Source organism: Columba livia, chromosome 36 (genome assembly GCF_036013475.1).
Source record: "Columba livia isolate bColLiv1 breed racing homer chromosome 36, bColLiv1.pat.W.v2, whole genome shotgun sequence".
Taxonomy (NCBI): domain Eukaryota; kingdom Metazoa; phylum Chordata; class Aves; order Columbiformes; family Columbidae; genus Columba; species Columba livia.
In genome coordinates this window covers 68,918-86,195 of record NC_088637.1, presented here as the reverse complement: position 1 = coordinate 86,195, position 17,278 = coordinate 68,918, and the positions used below count along the sequence as shown (strand labels likewise).

Here is a 17,278-nt window from a genome sequence, read left to right as displayed (position 1 = left end):
TCTGCTGTTTTTTGTTGCTTGAAAATGATGAAAAAGTGGGTTAAAAGGGGGGGAATAAACATTAAGAAAATAAAGGGGGAAAAGGTTAAAAAGGGGAATAAAGGGCACAATATTTCAAAGGATATTAAAGGGAAAAATAACGGAAAGCGCGAAACTGGGGGAAATTGATTAAACAAAAGCGGAATAAAGCGGGGGGGGGGAAGCCGCGGGTGGGCGTGGTCTGGGAAAAGGCGGGAAAATCCGCGGCGGTGACTGGCTGGTGGGTCCGCCATCTTGTGTGTGGCGGGAGCGCCACTTTGGACCCGGCGCGGGCGCCATTTTGAGTGTGGCGGAATGCGCGCGTTTTTTCAGGGCGGAAGGGGGGGGCGTGGGGCGGAAGGGGCGGGGCTTGGCGCTGTAATGGCGGCTTCTGAGGCGGCGGCGGCGGCTGAAGGGGAAAATGGTGATGGGGATGAGGACGAGGAAGCGCTGAAGAGGCTGGAGGTGAGTCCCGAACGCCTGGGTCCCTTTTCGGCGGGGTCCAGAACTCCTGGGTCCACTTGGAGGGGCGGTTCCTTGGGGTACTCCTGGGTCCCTTGGGGCACTCCTGGGCCCTCCTGAACTCCTTGGGGCACTCCTGGGTCCCTTCTGAACTCCTTGGTGCACTCCTGGGTCCCTTGGGGGTACTCTTGGGTCCCTTCTGCGTCGCTCCTGAACTACTTGGGGCACTCCTGGGTCCCTCTTAAACTCCTTGGGGCACTCCTGGGTCCCTTGGGGCACTCCTGGGTCCCTCCTGGGTCCCTTGGGGCACTCCTGGGTCCCTTGGGGCACTCTTGGGTCCCTCCTGAACACCTTGGGGCACTCCTGGGTCCCTTGGGGCACTCTTGGGTCCTTCCTGAACTCCTTGGGGCACTCCTGGGTCCCTCCTGAACTCCTTGGGGCACTCCTGGGTCCCTCTTAAACTCCTTGAGGCACTCCTGGGTCCCTTGGGGCACTCCTGGGTCCCTGCTGAACACCTTGGGGCACTCCTGGGTCCCTCCTAAACTCCTTGGGGCACTCCTGGGTCCCTTGGGGCTACTCTTGGGTCCCTTCTGGGTCGCTCCTGAACTCCTTGGGGCACTCCTGGGTCCCTCCTGAACTCCTTGGGGCACTCCTGGGTCCCTCCTGAACACCTTGGGGCACTCCTGGGTCCCTTGGGGGTACTCTTGGGTCCCTCCTGGGTCCCTCCTGAACTCCTTGGGGCACTCCTGGGTCCCTCCTGAACTCCTTGGGGCACTCCTGGGTCCCTCCTGAACTCCTTGGGGCACTCCTGGGTCCCTCCTGAACTCCTTGGGGCACTCCTGGGTCCCTCCTGAACTCCTTGGGGCACTCCTGGGTCCCTCCTGAACTCCTTGGGGCACTCCTGGGTCCCTCCTGAACTCCTTGGGGCACTCCTGGGTCCCTCCTAAACTCCTTGAGGCACTCCTGGGTCCCTCCTGAACTCCTTGGGGCACTCCTGGGTCCCTCCTGAACTCCTTGGGGCACTCCTGGGTCCCTTGGGTCCCTCCTGAACTCCTTGGGTCCCTCCTGAGCCCCTCGGGGCACTCCTGGGTCCCTCCTGAGCCCCTCGGGGCACTCCTGGGTCCCTCCTGAGCTCCTGGGGGCACTCCTGGGTCCCTCCTGAGCTCCTGGGGGCACTCCTGGGTCCCTCCTGAGCTCCTCGGGGCACTCCTGGGTCCCTCCTGAGCTCCTCGGGGCACTCCTGGGTCCCTTGGGGTACTCCTGGGTCCCTCCTGAGCTCCTGGGGGCACTCCTGGGTCCCTCCTGAGCTCCTGGGGGCACTCCTGGGTCCCTCCTGAGCTCCTCGGGGCACTCCTGGGTCCCTCCTGAGCTCCTCGGGGCACTCCTGGGTCCCTTGGGGTACTCCTGGGTCCCTCCTGAGCTCCTGGGGGCACTCCTGGGTCCCTCCCGCAGGAGCTGGTGACCGAACTTCACCGTTTCCGCGACAACCTCCCCAAGAAGCCCCGCGACCCCCACAGTGACCCCGACGGTGACCTTGGTGACCCCGCGGGTGACCCCGCTGACCCCGAGGCGCTGGCCCGGCAAGTGGAGGCGACGCTGCGGCTCATGGACCAGGTGACAGGTAACGGCCACACCCAACATGGCGGCCGCGCCGGTCTCCATGGCGACCGGGGCACACCCAACATGGCGGCCGTGCCGGTCTCCATGGCAACACAGCCACACTCACGATGGCGGCGGGGCCTGGTTGCCATGGATACCAGGCCCAGCGGCCATATTGAGTGTGTTCCGGTCACCATGGATACCAGGCCCAGCGGCCATATTGAGTGTGTCCCGGTCACCATGGATACCAGGCCCAGCGGCCATATTGAGTGTGTCCCGGTCGCCATGGATACCAGGCCCAGCGGCCATATTGAGTGTGTCCCGGTCGCCATGGATACTGGGCCTGGTGGCCATATTGAGTGTGGCCTGGTCGCCATGGATACCAGGCCCAGCGGCCATATTGAGTGTGTCCCGGTCGCCATGGATACTGGGCCTGGCGGCCATATTGAGTGTGGCCTGGTCGCCATGGATACCAGGCCCAGCGGCCATATTGAGTGTGTCCCGGTCGCCATGGATACTGGGCCTGGCAGCCATATTGAGTGTGTCCCGGTCGCCATGGATACTGGGCCTGGCGGCCATATTGAGTGTGGCCTGGTCGCCATGGATACCTCCCCATCTGCCATATTGAGTGTGGCCTGGTCGCCATGGACACCTCGCCATCCGCCATATTGAGTGTGGCCTGGTTACCTCCCTTGTCCCGCAGTGTCCCCTGGCCGGCGGGCGTGGGCGCTGCTGCTGCGCGCTCAGGCGCTTGGGGTGACCCCCCAGGGGCTCCCCCTCGCCGAGCAGGCCCTGGGCCGGGCCCTGAAGCTCAACCCGGCGCTAAGCCGGGCCTGGACGCGCCTGGGGGAGCTGCGCTGGCAGCGCGGGGACCTGCAGGGGGCGCTGCTCTGCTTCCGGGGCGCGCTGCAGCACGTGAGCACAACACGGGGCGGCTTGGGGCCTCTTGGGGGGGGCTTGGGGCCTCTTGGGGGGGGCTTGGGGCCTCTTGGGGGGGGTTTGGGGCCTCTTGGGGGGGGCTTGGGGCCTCTTGGGGGGGGTTTGGGGCCTCTTGGGTGGGTTTGGGGCCTCTTGGGGGGGGCTTGGGGCCTCTTGGGGGGGTTTGTGGGGAATTTGGGTTCGTTGGGGGGGGATTTTGGGCCATTATTGGATCAATTTGGGGATTTGGGGTGTTTTGTGTTGATTTGGGGTGATTTTGGGGCATTATTGGGTGATTTTGGGGCGTTATCGGGTGATTTTGGGGCCTTGGGTGTTAATTAAGGGGTTAATTGAGGGGATGTGGGGCCTGGTGGCCATTTTGAGTGTGTCCCGGTTGCCATGGATACCAGGCCCGGCCGCCATCTTGAGTGTGGCCTGGTCGCCATGGTGACCGGGCCTGGCCGCCATCTTGAGTGTGGCCTGGTCGCCATGGTGACCGGGCCTGGCCGCCATCTTGAGTGTGGCCTGGTCGCCATGGTGACCGGGCCTGGCCGCCATCTTGAGTGTGGCCTGGTCGCCATGGTGACAATTAAGGAGATTTGGGGGGTTAATTAAGAGGATTTTTGGGTTAATTATTAAGGGCATTTTCGGGCTAATCGAAGGGATCTGGGCCACCAGTGAAGTCAATTTGGGGGAGTTTGGGGGTTAATTAAGAGGTTTATTGACGGCCTGGCGGCCATCTTGAATGTGGCATCTCCACCCTGTTCCATGTCCCGAAATGTCCCAAAATGTCCCCAAATGTCCCCAAACGCGGGCAGGGGGAGGATGCGGAGGCGCATCGGCTGCTGTCCATGGCGCTGCGGGCCGGGGGGGCGGCGCGGGGAGGGGACAACGATGGCGACAACATGGCCGCCCTGCGCGAGAGCCGCCAGCAGGCCGAGGCCGCCGTGCGCTGCGACCCCACGGACGGGAACAACTGGTGTATGGGGGGGGACGGGGGGGTTCGATTTGGGGGGATTTGGGGCTTTATTGGGGGATTTGGGGGGATTTTGGGGGTTTCATGGGGTATTTTGGGGGTTTCATGGGGGATTTTAGGGGGGGATTTGGGGGGAATTTGGGGGTTTGATGGGGGATTTGGGGGGAAATATGGGGATTTGGGGGGAAATTTGGGCGTTTCATGGGGAAATTTGGGGCTTTAATGGGGGATTTGGGTGGAAATTTGGGGGTTTAATGGGGATTTGGGGGGAATTTGGGGGTTTGATGGGGGCTTTGGGGGGAAATTAGGGGGTTTCATGGGGGATTTGGGGGGAATTAGGGGGTTTCATGGGGGATTTGGGGGGAAATTTGGGGGTTTCATGGGGGATTTGGGGGGAAATTTGGGGGTTTCATGGGGGATTTTGGGGGGAATTTGGGGGTTTAATGGAGGATTTGGGGGAAATTTGGGGGTTTAATGGGGGATTTGGTGCTTTAATGGGGGTTTGGTGGAAGAATTTTGGGGTCCAAGTGGGGTTTGATGGTTTGGAGGGGAACATTTTGGGATCTGGGGACACTGTGGGGAGGAGTTTGGGGTCCAAGGGGGAAATTTGGGTGAATTTGGGAGTTTAATGTTTGTTTTTTGGGGGATTTTGACCCCCTTTTCCTCCTCATAGACGTGCTGGGCAATGCGTATGTGTCGCTGTTTTTTGGTGGGGGGCAGAACCCCCAGGACGCCCAACGGGCCTTGGGGGCCTATGCACAGGCTGTAAGTGTGGGGCTGGGGGGCGTTTGGGGGGAAAAAACAGGTATTTTGGGGGAAAAAAATGAGGTTTTGGGGCCTTCCGGCCTACAGGGTCTGGTCAGGCCTGCGTGGTTGCTATGGAGGGGTGGTTGCTAGGGGCGTGGCCACGTGATTGCTGTGGACCTATGGGGTTGCTGAGTGGTTGCTAGGGGGTGTGGTGTTGCTAGGGGGTGTGGCCATGGTGTCCTTATATAGCCCTGGGGGTTGCCAGGGGGTGAGGCGTTGCTAGGGGCGTGGCCAAGTGAGCTCTGCGGGCCTATGGGATTGCTGAGTGGGTGCCAGGGGGCGTGGTGTTGCTAGGGGGCGTGCCCATGGAGTCCTTATATAGCCCTGGGGGTTGCTAGGGGGTGTGGTGTTGCTAGGGGCGTGGCCATGGAGTCCTTATATAGCCCTGGGGGTTGCTAGGGGGTGTGGTGTTGCTAGGGGCGTGGCCATGGTGTCCTTATATAGCCCTGGGGGTTGCCAGGGGGTGGGGCGTTGCTAGGGGGCGTGGCCTCCCGGTCTATAGGGTTTCTTCAGGCCTTGCTGTTTGCTATGGGTGGGCTGGTTGCCAGGGGGCGTGGCTAAGTCCCATTTCTCCGCCCCCAAACAGGAGCGGGTGGACCCTAAAGCCGCCAACAACCCCGACCTGCACCTCAACCGCGCCACCGTGAGCCAATGGGGAGCCGGAAGGGGCGGGGCGGGGGGCGTGGCCGCTGCGGTTGGACCAATAGCCTCCAAAATCGGGGCGGGCCGGGCGGTAGGCACGGCGCGCAGCCAATCAGCGCTCTGCAAATAGCGCTGGGGGGGGGCGGGGGGCGCAGCCAATGGGGAGGCGCCCGCTGTGCACCGCAGCCAATCAGCGCTCTCCGGCAGCTCCTCCAATACCAGGAGAGCTTTGGGGCGGCGCTGGACGGGCTGAGCCGCGCGGCGGCGCTGGCGCCCGGGTGGGCGGAGCCTCGGCGGCGCCACGCCCACCTCCTGGACTTCCTGGAGCGGCTGCGTGCTGCGCTGGCCAATAGGGTGAGAGGGGCGTGGCTACCGCGGGGGGGGGCGGGCCTTCCAGGTGGTATTTAAAGGTGGAGCGGGGGCGTTGGGGGAATTTTAGGGGAAATAACCCCTTATAGAAGTTATAGAAATTCGAGGGGATTTTGGGGGTATTTTAAGGGGATTTGGGGACATTCTAAGGGGGTTTTTAAGGGGATTTTGGTGCTGAGGGATTTTGGGGGAAATTATTGGGATTTGGGGCTAAACAAGGGAATTTGGGGGGAATTAAGGGGGTTTTGTGTCTCCCAGGTGCGGCCCCGGGGGGGGCGGAGCCGCCGGCGGGGACCGGAAGTGGGCGGAGCCTCGGGGGGAAGCGGGGCCAGCGACGGGCTCCACCCCCTGCGTCCAGGAGCCAATCCCGGGCAGGTGCTGAGTGGGCGGGTCCTGTTCACCCTGAGCCCCCCGGAGCGTGTCCCACTGTGAGTGACAGCTGCCAATCAAACCGGGGGACCCAGGCGTTCGGGAGGAGGACCCAGGCGTTCGGGGGAACTAAGGGGTTCGGGGGGGACCCAGGAGTCCACCAAGGGACCCAGGAGTCCGGGTGGAACTAAGGAGTTAATGGGGGGACCCAGGAGTTCGGGAAGGACCCAGGAGTGCCCCAAGGGACCCAGGAGTCTGGGGGGGACCCAGGAGTTCAGGAGGGACCCAGGAGTGCCCCAAGGGACCCAGGAGTCCGGGGGGGACCCAGGAGTTCGGGAGGGACCCAGGAGTTCGGGGAGGACCCAGGCGTGCCCCAAGGGACCCAGGAGTTTGGGAGGGACCCAGGAGTGCCCCAAGGGACCCAGGAGATCGGGAGGGACCCAGGAGTTCGGGAGGAAGCCAGGAGTGCCCCAAGGGACCCAGGAGTCCGGGAGGGACCCAGGAGTGCCCCAAGGGACCCAGGCGTTTGGGAGGGGACCCAGGAGTGCAGGAGGGCCCTCCCCCCCATCACGTGACCCCACTGTCCACTCAGGGCGCTGGGCGTGGCCGTGGGGGGCGGGGCCGTGGCCGTGGTCACTGTGTACAACGCGGCGCCAGAGTGGGGGGTTGGGGTGGGGGAGGGGCTGTCGGTGCCCAACCCCCACCTGACCCTGCACCAGCACCTGCACCAGGGACAGGTAATGGGGGGCGGGGGGGGCAATGGGAGGGGTTATGGGCGGGGCTGGGCTAAATTGGGGGTCACCGATTGGTTCAAACTGGTGTTTACTGGTGCAGACCTTCTCCTTCCCGGCTGTGCGGGTCTCGTCTCCTCTCTCCCTATTGGTCAACGGGAAGCGCCCGCCCCCCCGAGCGCTGGCCCCGCCCCGTCTGGCGCTCTCGGCGCCGCCCCCTCTGCCGGATACGCCCCCGGTGCCGCAATAAACGCGCTCTGATTGGCTGGAGCTTCCTGTGCCACCGTGGGAGGGGCAGTGCGTGTCGCCATGGTTACGGGCGCCATATTGGGAGGGTCAGCGTCTCCATGGTTACAGGCTCCATGTTGGGAGGGTCGGGACGTCCCTGCCCCCCCCAATTACCCCTTTATTCCCCCCCACTTTCCCCCGAAACTCCCCAAGCCCCTCAAAATCGCCCCAAACCCATCAAAATCGCCCTCAAACTCCCCATGCACCCCTCAAAATCTCCCACAAATCACCATAATCCCCCCCCAGAACTCAAAAAATCCTCAAACCCGCCCGATAATGCCCCCAAAACCTCGCTATATCCCACAATCCATCGCGCGGGTGGGGTGGGCGATTCGCCTCGTTATATCCCACAATCCATCGCGCATGGGGGGGGGGGGGGGGGGGGGGGGGGCGATGCGCCTCGTTATATCCCAGCATGCATTGCGGGCGGCCTTTGAAACCAGCGAGGAAAATGGCGGCTGTGGGGGGGTGGGGGCGGACGGCGCCTCTTTATATCCCAGGATGCACCGGGGTGGGGGTGGGGGGCGCGTTGCCTCGTTATATCCCAGAAAGGGCCGCGGCGTCTCCGCGGTGCATTGTGGGATATACCGAGGCGCCGCCATGTTTGTTCCGGGTTCCCGTCGGCTGAGGAGCCTCCGGCAGCCGCGGGTTCCGGTTCGTTCTGCGTTTAACGCGGGTTTTTTTTGGGGGGGGGGGGAGGTCCCCCCCGCACTCCTGGGTCCCCCCCGCACTCCTGGGTCCCGCTCATTCCCGGTGTCTTGTCCCGCAGGGCCCGGATTCGCCGCCCCCCCACACACACACCTCCCGGACGCCATGGTGAGTAAGGACCACAATGCACCGCGCGGGCCCCGTTCATCCCAGTGACTCCCGGTTTGCCCCAATAACCCTCCCAGTGCCCCATAGACCCATCCCAGTGACCCCAAACCCATCCCAGTAACATCCCAGTGCCCCATAGACCCATCCCAGTTCATCCCAGTGCCCCGTAGACCCGTCCCAGTTCATCCCAGTGCCCCATAGACCCGTCCCAGTTCATCCCAGTGCCCCATAGACCCATCCCAGTTCATCCCAGTGCCCCATAGACCCATCCCAGTTCATCCCAGTGCCCCGTAGACCCGTCCCAGTTCATCCCAGTGCCCCATAGACCCATCCCAGTTCATCCCAGTGCCCCATAGACCCGTCCCAGTTCATCCCAGTGACCCCAAACCCCTCCCAGTAACTCCCAGTGGCTCCCAGTGTCACCCCATTAACATCCCAGTGCCCCATAGACCCATCCCAGTTCATCCCAGTGCCCCATAGACCCATCCCAGTTCATCCCAGTGACCCCAAACCCCTCCCAGTAACATCCCAGTGCCCCATAGACCCATCCCAGTGCCCCATAGACCCATCCCAGTTCATCCCAGTGACCCCAAACCCCTCCCAGTAACATCCCAGTGCCCCATAGACCCATCCCAGTTCATCCCAGTAACATCCCAGTGCCCCATAGACCCATCCCAGTTCATCCCAGTGACCCCAAACCCCTCCCAGTAACATCCCAGTGCCCCATAGACCCATCTCAGTTCATCCCAGTGCCCCATAGACCCGTCCCAGTTCATCCCAGTGACCCCAAACCCCTCCCAGTAACTCCCAGTGGCTCCCAGTGTCACCCCATTAACATCCCAGTGCCCCATAGACCCATCCCAGTTCATCCCAGTGCCCCATAGACCCATCCCAGTTCATCCCAGTGACCCCAAACCCCTCCCAGTAACATCCCAGTGACCCCAAACCCATCCCAGTAACATCCCAGTGACCCCAAACCCCTCCCAGTAACATCCCAGTGCCCCATAGACCCATCCTAGTTCATCCCAGTGCCCCATAGACCCATCCCAGTTCATCCCAGTGCCCCATAGACCCGTCCCAGTTCATCCCAGTTCATCCCAGTGCCCCATAGACCCATCCTAGTTCATCCCAGTAACATCCCAGTGCCTCATAGACCCATCCCAGTTCATCCCAGTTTATCCCAGTGCCCCATAGACCCATCCCAGTTCATCCCAGTGCCCCATAGACCCATCCCAGCTCATCCCAGTTCATCCCAGTGCCCCATAGACCCATCCCAGTTCACCCCAGTGCCCCATAGACCCATCCCAGTTCATCCCAGTGCCCCATTCCCACGTCCCACAATCCCTTGCAGCACGGCCGGCTTAAGCTCCGCCCCCCGGACGCCTCCCATTTGCTGAAGCGCCAGCACAAGCTCCGCCTCTTCCTGGAAAACATGGCGGCCCTGCGGGACAAGGTGACCTTGACCTCTGACCCCAGTTCATCTCAGTGACCCCTCAATATATCCCGGTTCCCCACCCTGTGTGCGTGACCCCGGTGACCCTGGTGACCCCGGTGACCCCTGCCCTTGTCCCCGTCAGAGGTCGCGGGGGGAGCTGGATGCTGATTTGCTGGAGGTCACGGGGTCCATCCTGGCGGCCAATCCGGAGACGGGAACAGCCTGGAGCCTGCGGCGCCGCCTGCTGGGGACACTGGGGCACCAGTGGTGAGAATGGGGGACTGGGAGCCAATGGGGGTCAATGGGGGTCAAGGGGGATGAATGAGGGTGAATGGGAGTCAATGGGAGCCAATGGGGGTCAATGGGGATGAATGGGGGTGAATGGGGATCAATGGGGGTCAATGGGGATGAATGGGGGTCAATGGGGATCAATGGGGATGAATGAGGGTGAATGGGGGTGAATGGGGATGAATGGGGATCAATGGGGGTCAATGGGGATGAATGGGGGTCAATGGGATCAATGGGGGTCAATGGGGATGAATGGGGATCAATGGGGGTCAATGGGATCAATGGGGTCAATGGGATCAATGGGGGTCAATAGGGATCTATGGGGTCAATAGGGATCTATGGGGTCAATGGGGGTCAATAGGGATCTATGGGGTCAATGGGGGTCAGTGGGGTCAATGGGGGTAATGGGGGTCAGTGTGATCAATGGGGTCAATGAGATCAGTGAGATCAATGAGATCAATGGGATCAATGGGTCTCAATGGTGGTGAATGGGAGGGCCTGTGAGGAGAGCTCAGGGAACTGGGATGAACTGGGATGAACTGGGGGGGACTGGGATGTTATTGGGATGGGGTTTGGGGTCACTGGGGGATACTGGGAGGGAACTGGGAGCCACTGGGGGTTACTGGGAGTTACTGGGATGCTGCTGGGCGGGGGGTTGGGGTCACTGGTTCCTATTGGTCCCTATGGGTGTGTGGGGGTTTATAGCGCCCCGTACTGGTGCATACTGGTTCATACTGGTTTACCCCCGGCAGGCAGGAGGAGGAGCTGCGGTTCGTGTCCGCGTGTCTGTCCCGCAGCCCCAAGTCCTACGGGTGTTGGCAGCACCGGGGGTGGGTCCTGGGACAGACGGACGCCAAAGCGCCGGCGATCAGCACCGGGATGCTGGACAGCGACCCCAGGAACTGTGAGTGCACTGGTTGTGCTGGTTGGTACTGGGAGGGACTGGGAGACACTGAGGGAATCAGTGGGGTCAATGGGGGTCAATGGGGGCAATGGGGACCAATGGAGTCAATGGGGTCAGTGGGGGCAATGGGGTCAGTGGGGTCAATGGGAATCAATGGGGGTCAATGGAGTCAATGGGGTCAGTGGGATCAATGGGAGTCAATGGGGATCAGTGGGAGTCAATGGGGATCAGTGGGGGTCAATGGGGTCAATGGGAATCAACGGGGGTCAATGGGGGCAATGGCATCAATGGGGATCAATGGAGGTCAATGGGGTCAATGGGAGTCAATGGAGGTCAATGGGGATCAATGGGGGTCAATGGGGATCAATGGGGTCAATGGAGTTTGCACTGGTTTACACTGGGGGAGAGTTAAAGGAGGGTTTAGGGTCCCTTAGAGATACCGGTTATACTGGTTTACTCGGAGTTACTGGAACGACATAAAGGAGCCGCTGGGCCTCAGCAGCTCTTACTGGTTCATACTGGGAATGGCTTTGGGGCTGACAAATCTTACTGGTTTATACTGGGGCTTATTGGGGTGGGGGAAAGGAGCCTCTGGGGAGGTCACCGGTCCATCCTGGTTTATACTGGTGCCGCAGTCCACGCCTGGGAGCACCGCTGGGCGCTGGAGGCTGATCCTGACCCCGAGGTTGAACTGGGATTTACTGGGACCTTACTGGGCCGCGACTTCTCCAACTTCTCGGCCTGGAACCATCGGCTGCGCATCCTGCGCCGGACGCCTGGGTCCCCTGGCCGGGGAGGGGCCATCCCCCCCGAGCGCCTGCGGCAGGGTGAGTCCCGGACGCCTGGGTCCCTCCCGGACGCCTGGGTCCCTTTTTCAGGGGGATTTTAAGGGGATTTTAGGGGGTTTTGTGTCCTCCCAGGTACCCGGGTCCCCTATTTTGGGGCACTCCTGGGTCCCCCCGGATACCTAGGTCCCAAACTCCTGGGTTCCCTTCCCCAAATTCCTAGGACCCCCTGAACTCCTGGGTCCCTCCCGGACGCCTGGGTCCCCTTTATCTCCGCAGAGCTGGAATTGGTGCAAAACGCCGTTTTCACCGACCCCAACGACCAGAGCGCCTGGGTCTACCTGCGCTGCTTGCTCTCGCGGGGTACGCCTGGGTCCCTCCCGAACGCCTGGGTCCCTCCCGAACGCCTGGGTCCTCTCCTGAACGCCTGGGTCCCTCTCCCAACAGGCCCCACCCCCCCGAGGATCATCTGGGTCCACGTGAACCTGGAGGACGCGACCGTGGCCGTGACCTTCTCACGACCCCTCTGGGTGAGTCCCGGACGCCTGGGTCCCTTGGGGCACTCCTGGGTCCCTTGGGGCACTCCTGGGTCCCTCACGTCTTGTTTCCCCGCAGGTGGGGGAGGGGCTGACGTTGACACTGGACGGCTCTGCCCAGGAAGGGGCGTGGCGATCGGGGGAGGGGCGGCCACGCCCCAGCCACACCTGGGTATCCTCCCGGACGCCTGGGTCCCTCCTGAACTTCCTGGGCCCCGTGGGGCACTCCTGGGTCCCCCCTGAACTCCTGGGTCCCTTGGGGCACTCCTGGGTCCCCCCTGAACTCCTGGGTCCCTTGGGGCACTGCTGGGTCCCTCCTGAACTCCTGGGTCCCTTGGGGCACTCCTGGGTCCCCCATGAACTCCTGGGTCCTTCCTGAAGTTCCTGGGTCCCCCCTGAACTCCTGGGTCCCTTGGGGCACTCCTGGGTCCTTCCTGAAGTTCCTGGGTTCCCCCTGAACTCCTGGGTCCCTTGGGGCACTCCTGGGTCCCTCCCGAACTCCTGGACCCCTTGGGACACTCCTGGGTCCCTCCCGAACTCCTGGGTCCCTCCTGAACTCCTGGGTCCCTTGGGGCACTCCTGGGTCCCCCCTGAACTCCTGGGTCCCTTGGGGCACTCCTGGGTCCCTCCCGAACTCCTGGGTCCCTTGGGGCACTCCTGGGTCCCCCCTGAACTCCTGGGTCCCTTGGGGCACTCTTGGGTCCCTCCTCAACTCCTGGATCCCTTGGAGCACTCCTGGGTCCCTCCCGAACTCCTGGGTCCCCCCTGAACTCCTGGGTCCCTTGGGGCACTCCTGGGTTCCTCCCGAACTCCTGGGTTCCTTGACATGCCCCCAGCTCTTTGACCTGCCCCCCTCTCTGGCTCCGCCCCCTTCCCACATCCTGGTCACGTGGGCTCCAGACCCCGCCCCCCGGCAGCTGAAGCTCCGCCCAGGTGAGACGCCCCCCCCGCCCTGCCCCTTTAAGCCCCACCCCTTTCTAACCCTGCCCCCTTTTCCTTAATAGGTGAAACCGAGGCGTGGTGGCAGGAGCCAGTTGCATCGCGGGATCTTTTCTGGCAAGCCACGTGACCCTTCCTTTAAGCTCCGCCTCCTTTAACCCAATCCCTGCCCCCTGCTAAGTCCCGCTCCTCCCCCCCGCAGGCCGGAAGTGGGCGTGGCCGACCCAGAGCTGCTCCAGGAAGTGGTTGGAACCTGCCGGGAGCTGCTGGAGCTGGAGCCGAAGAGCCGGGGTGAGACCTGGGGCACTCCTGGGTCCCTTGGGGCACTCCTGGGTCCCTCCCGAACTCCTAGGTCCCTCCCGAACTCCTGGGTCCTTTGGGGCACTCCTGGGTCCCTCTGGAACTCCTGGGTCTCTTGGGGCACTCCTGGGTCCCTTCTGAACTCCTGGATCCCTTGGGGCATTCCTGGGTCCCTTGGGGCACTCCTGGGTCACTCCCGAACTCTTAGGTCCCTCCCGAACTCCTGGGTCCTTTGGGGCACTCCTGGGTCCCTCTGGAACTCCTGGGTCTCTTGGGGCACTCCTGGGTCCCTTCTGAACTCCTGGATCCCTTGGGGCACTCCTGGGTCCCTTGGGGCACTCCTGGGTCCCTCCCGAACTCCTGGGTCCCTCCTGAACTCCTGGGTCATTTGGGGCAATCCTGGGTCCCTCCCGAACTCCTGGGTCCCTCGGGGCACTCCTGGGTCCCTCCCGAACTCCTGGGTCCCTCGGGGCACTCCTGGGTCCCTCCCTGAACTCCTGGGTCCTTTGGGGCACTCCTGGGTCCTCTGGGGCACTCCTGGGTCCCTCCCGAACTCCTGGGTCCCCCAGGTTGCCTGCTGACCCTGTCTCTTCTCTTGGGGGCGCTGGACGCGCCGGGAAACGGCCCCGAGATCCAATCGATGCTGCGGGAGCTACAGGTGGGCGTGGCCTATCAGAGGGGGGCGGGGTTTGTCTGGGGGTGGGGCTGGTCAAGGGGCGTGTCCTGACTCGGCCCCGCCCCCAGGAGGCGGATCCACTGCGTGGGGGATTCATCCATGACCTGCGGTCGCGGGCGGAGGTGGCGCTGGGGCTGCTGGGGGCGGAGCTTGCACAGGGGGGCGGGGCCTGTGAGCTCCGCCTCCCCAGGAAGGTAATGGGGCGGGGCTTGGGAGGGAAAGGGGGTTCAGGGGGACCCAGGAGTTCGGGAGGGACCCAAATAGGGGAACCAGGAGTCCAGGGGGTATTGCGAGGGGGAGGGGCCACCTCGAGGCCCCGCCCCCCCCCCCCACGCTGTGTCCCCGCCCCCAGGCGCTGACGTCACTTCCTCTGCTGGAGTGGGCGGGGCCGGTGACGGAGCTGGATCTGAGCGGGAACGGACTGCGGGGGGTCCCCAAAAACATGGGGGCGCTGAGGAGGCTGAGGGTGAGTGGGGACCCAGGCGTCCGGGGGGGACCCAGGAGTTCTGGGGGGACCCAGGCGTCCGGGGGGACCCAGGAGTGCCTCAAGGGACCCAGAGGTTCCAGAGGGACCCAGGAGTTCGGGAGGGACACAGGAGTTCGGGAGGGACCCAGGCGTCCGGGGGGACCCAGGAGATCTGGAGGGACCCAGATGTTCTGGAGGGACCCAGGAGTTCGGGAGGGACCCAGGCGTCCGGCTGCCCATCCTCTGCAGGTTCTGGACTTGTCACTCAACGAGGTCACGACCCTGCGGGGGTTCCCACCCCTCCCCCGCCTGGAGGAGCTGGATCTCCATGGAAACCGTGAGAACAAAGGGGTCACTGGGGGTCATTGGGGTCACTGGGGTCACTGGGAGGGACTGGGGGTCAATGGGGGTCAGTGGGGGTCAATGGGCCAAGATCTAAGGGGACTGGGGTGAACTGGGGGCGCTGGGTCGGGCTCTGATTGGCTCCTCCCCTTGACTCCACCCCCAGCGATCGGCGACGCCTCCGCCCTCACCCCATTGGCCGCCTGCCCCCAGCTGCGCCGCATCCGATTGGCCGACACGCCATTGGCCGCCGTCCCTGAGAGCTCCGCCCGCCTGGCCCAGCTCCTCCCGCAGGTGACCATCGCTCTCGCCTGATTGGTCGGCGCCCCTCGGAGACTCCGCCCACTGCCCCGCGCCCCACCTTAAGGGGGAGGGGAAGCAATGAATAAAGTGATGTCACCACAAAGAGCCCAGAATCGTGGTTTTGGGGGCACTTTGGGGCAATTTGGGGATGGGGGGGTCAGGGTTAGGATTAAGGTTGGTTTAGGGTTAGACGTAGCGTCAGGGTTAGGCTTAGGTTACGGGTATGCTGAGGCTTAGGGTTATGGTTAAACATATGTTAGGGTTATGGTGAGAGTTATGGTCAGGTTAGGATTAGGATTAGGGTTGGTTTAGGGTTAGACGTAGCGTCAGGGTTAGGGTTAGGATTAGGGTTGGTTTAGGGTTGGTTTAGGGTTAGACGTAGCGTTAGGGTTAGGCTTAGGTTACGGGTATGGTAAGGTTTAGGGTTATGGTTAAGCTTAAATTATGTTTAGGGTCAGGGTCAAGGCTATGTTAGGGTTAGGGTTATGGTGAGCGTTAGGGTTAGGGTTAGGATTACGGTTAGGGTTAGGATTAGGATTGGTTTAGGGTTAGACGTAGCGTCAGGGTTAGGCTTAGGTTACGGGTATGGTAAGGTTTAGGGTTATGGTTAAACTTAAGTTAGGTTTTGGGTCAGGGTTACGGTCACAGTCAGGGCTAGGTTAGGGTTAGGATTAGGGTTGGCGTTAGGGTTAGGGTTAGGAATAGGGTTAGGGTTAGGATTAAGGTTGGTTTAGATTTAGACTTAGCGTTAGGGTTAGGCTTCGGTTACGGTTCTGGTGAGGTTTAGGGTTATCGTTAAACATGTTAGAGTTATGGTGAGTGTTATGGTCAGGGTCACGTTAGGGTTAGGATTAGGGTTAGGGTTAGGGTTAGGGTTAGGGTTAGGGTTAGGGTTAGGGTTAGGGTTAGGATTACGGTTAGGGTTAGGATTAGGATTGATTTAGGGTTAGACGTAGCGTCAGGGTTAGGCTCAGGTTACGGGTATGGTGAGGTTTAGGGTTATGGTTAAACGTAAGTTAGGTTTTGGGTCAGGGTTACAGCCAGAGCCCGACAAGGCCTGACAGAGCCCAACAAGGCCCGACAGAGCCTGACAAGGCCCGACAGAGCCTGACAAGGCCCGACAAGGCCCGACAGAGCCAGCCAGAGCCCGACAGAGCCTGACAAGGCCCAACAGAGCCTGACAAGGCCCGACAAGGCCCAACAGAGCCAGCCAGAGCCCGACAAGGCCCAACAGAGCCCGACAAGGCCCGACAGAGCCCAACAAGGCCCAACAAGTCCCGCCAGAGCCTGACAAGGCCCAACACAGCCAGACAGAGTCCGACAAGGCCCAACAGAGCCCGACAGAGCCCGACAAGGCCCGACAGAGCCCGACAAGGCCCGACAGAGCCCGACAAGGCCCGACAGAGCCAGACAGAGCCCGACAAGGCCCGACAGAGCCAGACAGAGCTCGACAGAGCCCGACAGAGCCAGCCAGAGCCCGACAGAGCCCAACAAGGCCCAACAAGGCCAACAAGGCCTGACAGAGCCCGACAGAGCCAGCCAAAGCCCTTCCTGCACTCTGCCCCAGTGATGTGTAGCACCCCACAGCCTCTGCATTCCGCCCATAGATCGACGTTCCTGGGTCCCCTCACCCCACCAGCTGTCCTGGGTTGCGATGCTGCACGGGGCCCTGTGCACAACAAAATGAGGACAGCATGGCTGCTGGGCGCCACCCTGCTTGGAATCCAAGATGGCTGGGGGGGGAGGGCTGGCAGCCATGCTGGCACTGCCGGAGGGGCTGTTGGTCTGCGCCGTGCTCAGGCGGCAGCTCCCGGCTGTATCGGCTGCTCCTGTGGCCCTGCACCCTGCCCATGGGAACAAGGTGGCTGCCCTGATGGGCGTGGCCATCTCGGCTGCTGTGTCCCTGCTGGTGGGCGGGGCCATGGCTGTCATGGCTGCCAAGCCTGTGCTGGAAGGGTGGGGCTGAGGTGGGCGGGGCCTGCCTAGGGCGGCCATTCTGGGGTGGGGCCCAAGGTGGGTGGTGGGGCCTGTGGCTCTGTTTGCCCCTGACAGCCATCTTGGAAAAGGGCAGCGCTGTGCCGCTGCCATCCTGACGTTGCTCCCCCAGGGCCGTGTTGGGGGATTTTTAACCTGGTTTTGGGGCCAATTCTCACCCAATAAAATTAAATAATGTAAAAAAACCTTAAGCATGTGGTTTGTTCCATTTCCAGTGAAGGATTTGGGGGTGGGGTTTAGGGTTGTGGGTGGGGCTGAAGATGTGGGCGGGGCCACTGCCAACCCCACCTCCCTCCCAAGCTCTCCCCAATGTG

General features: G+C 62.3%; 1 protein-coding gene across 4 annotated transcripts; it reads left to right on the top strand.

The window, feature by feature from the left end:
* Positions 1 to 334: 334 nt before the first annotated feature.
* Positions 335 to 15,072, top strand: TTC5 (tetratricopeptide repeat domain 5). 4 transcript variants are annotated; one of them, XM_065044327.1, is made up of 25 exons: positions 335 to 483; positions 1,933 to 2,101; positions 2,783 to 2,994; positions 3,816 to 3,978; positions 4,647 to 4,738; positions 5,367 to 5,423; positions 5,630 to 5,776; positions 6,031 to 6,219; positions 6,753 to 6,897; positions 7,949 to 7,995; positions 9,347 to 9,448; positions 9,573 to 9,697; positions 10,471 to 10,622; positions 11,258 to 11,449; positions 11,687 to 11,770; positions 11,855 to 11,937; positions 12,023 to 12,115; positions 12,780 to 12,876; positions 12,948 to 12,999; positions 13,085 to 13,173; positions 13,752 to 13,840; positions 13,927 to 14,052; positions 14,211 to 14,324; positions 14,574 to 14,661; positions 14,833 to 15,072. In XM_065044327.1, the coding sequence occupies exons 1-25, from the start codon at positions 400 to 402 to the stop codon at positions 14,979 to 14,981; spliced, it is 2,940 nt and encodes a 979-aa protein (XP_064900399.1). In that variant the 5' UTR covers positions 335 to 399; the 3' UTR covers positions 14,982 to 15,072. The 4 variants fall into 4 exon arrangements, with proteins under 4 accessions (XP_064900399.1, XP_064900402.1, XP_064900400.1 ...); XM_065044330.1 differs by lacking the exon at positions 2,783 to 2,994; XM_065044328.1 differs by lacking the exon at positions 13,927 to 14,052.
* The last annotated feature ends 2,206 nt before the right edge of the window (positions 15,073 to 17,278 follow it).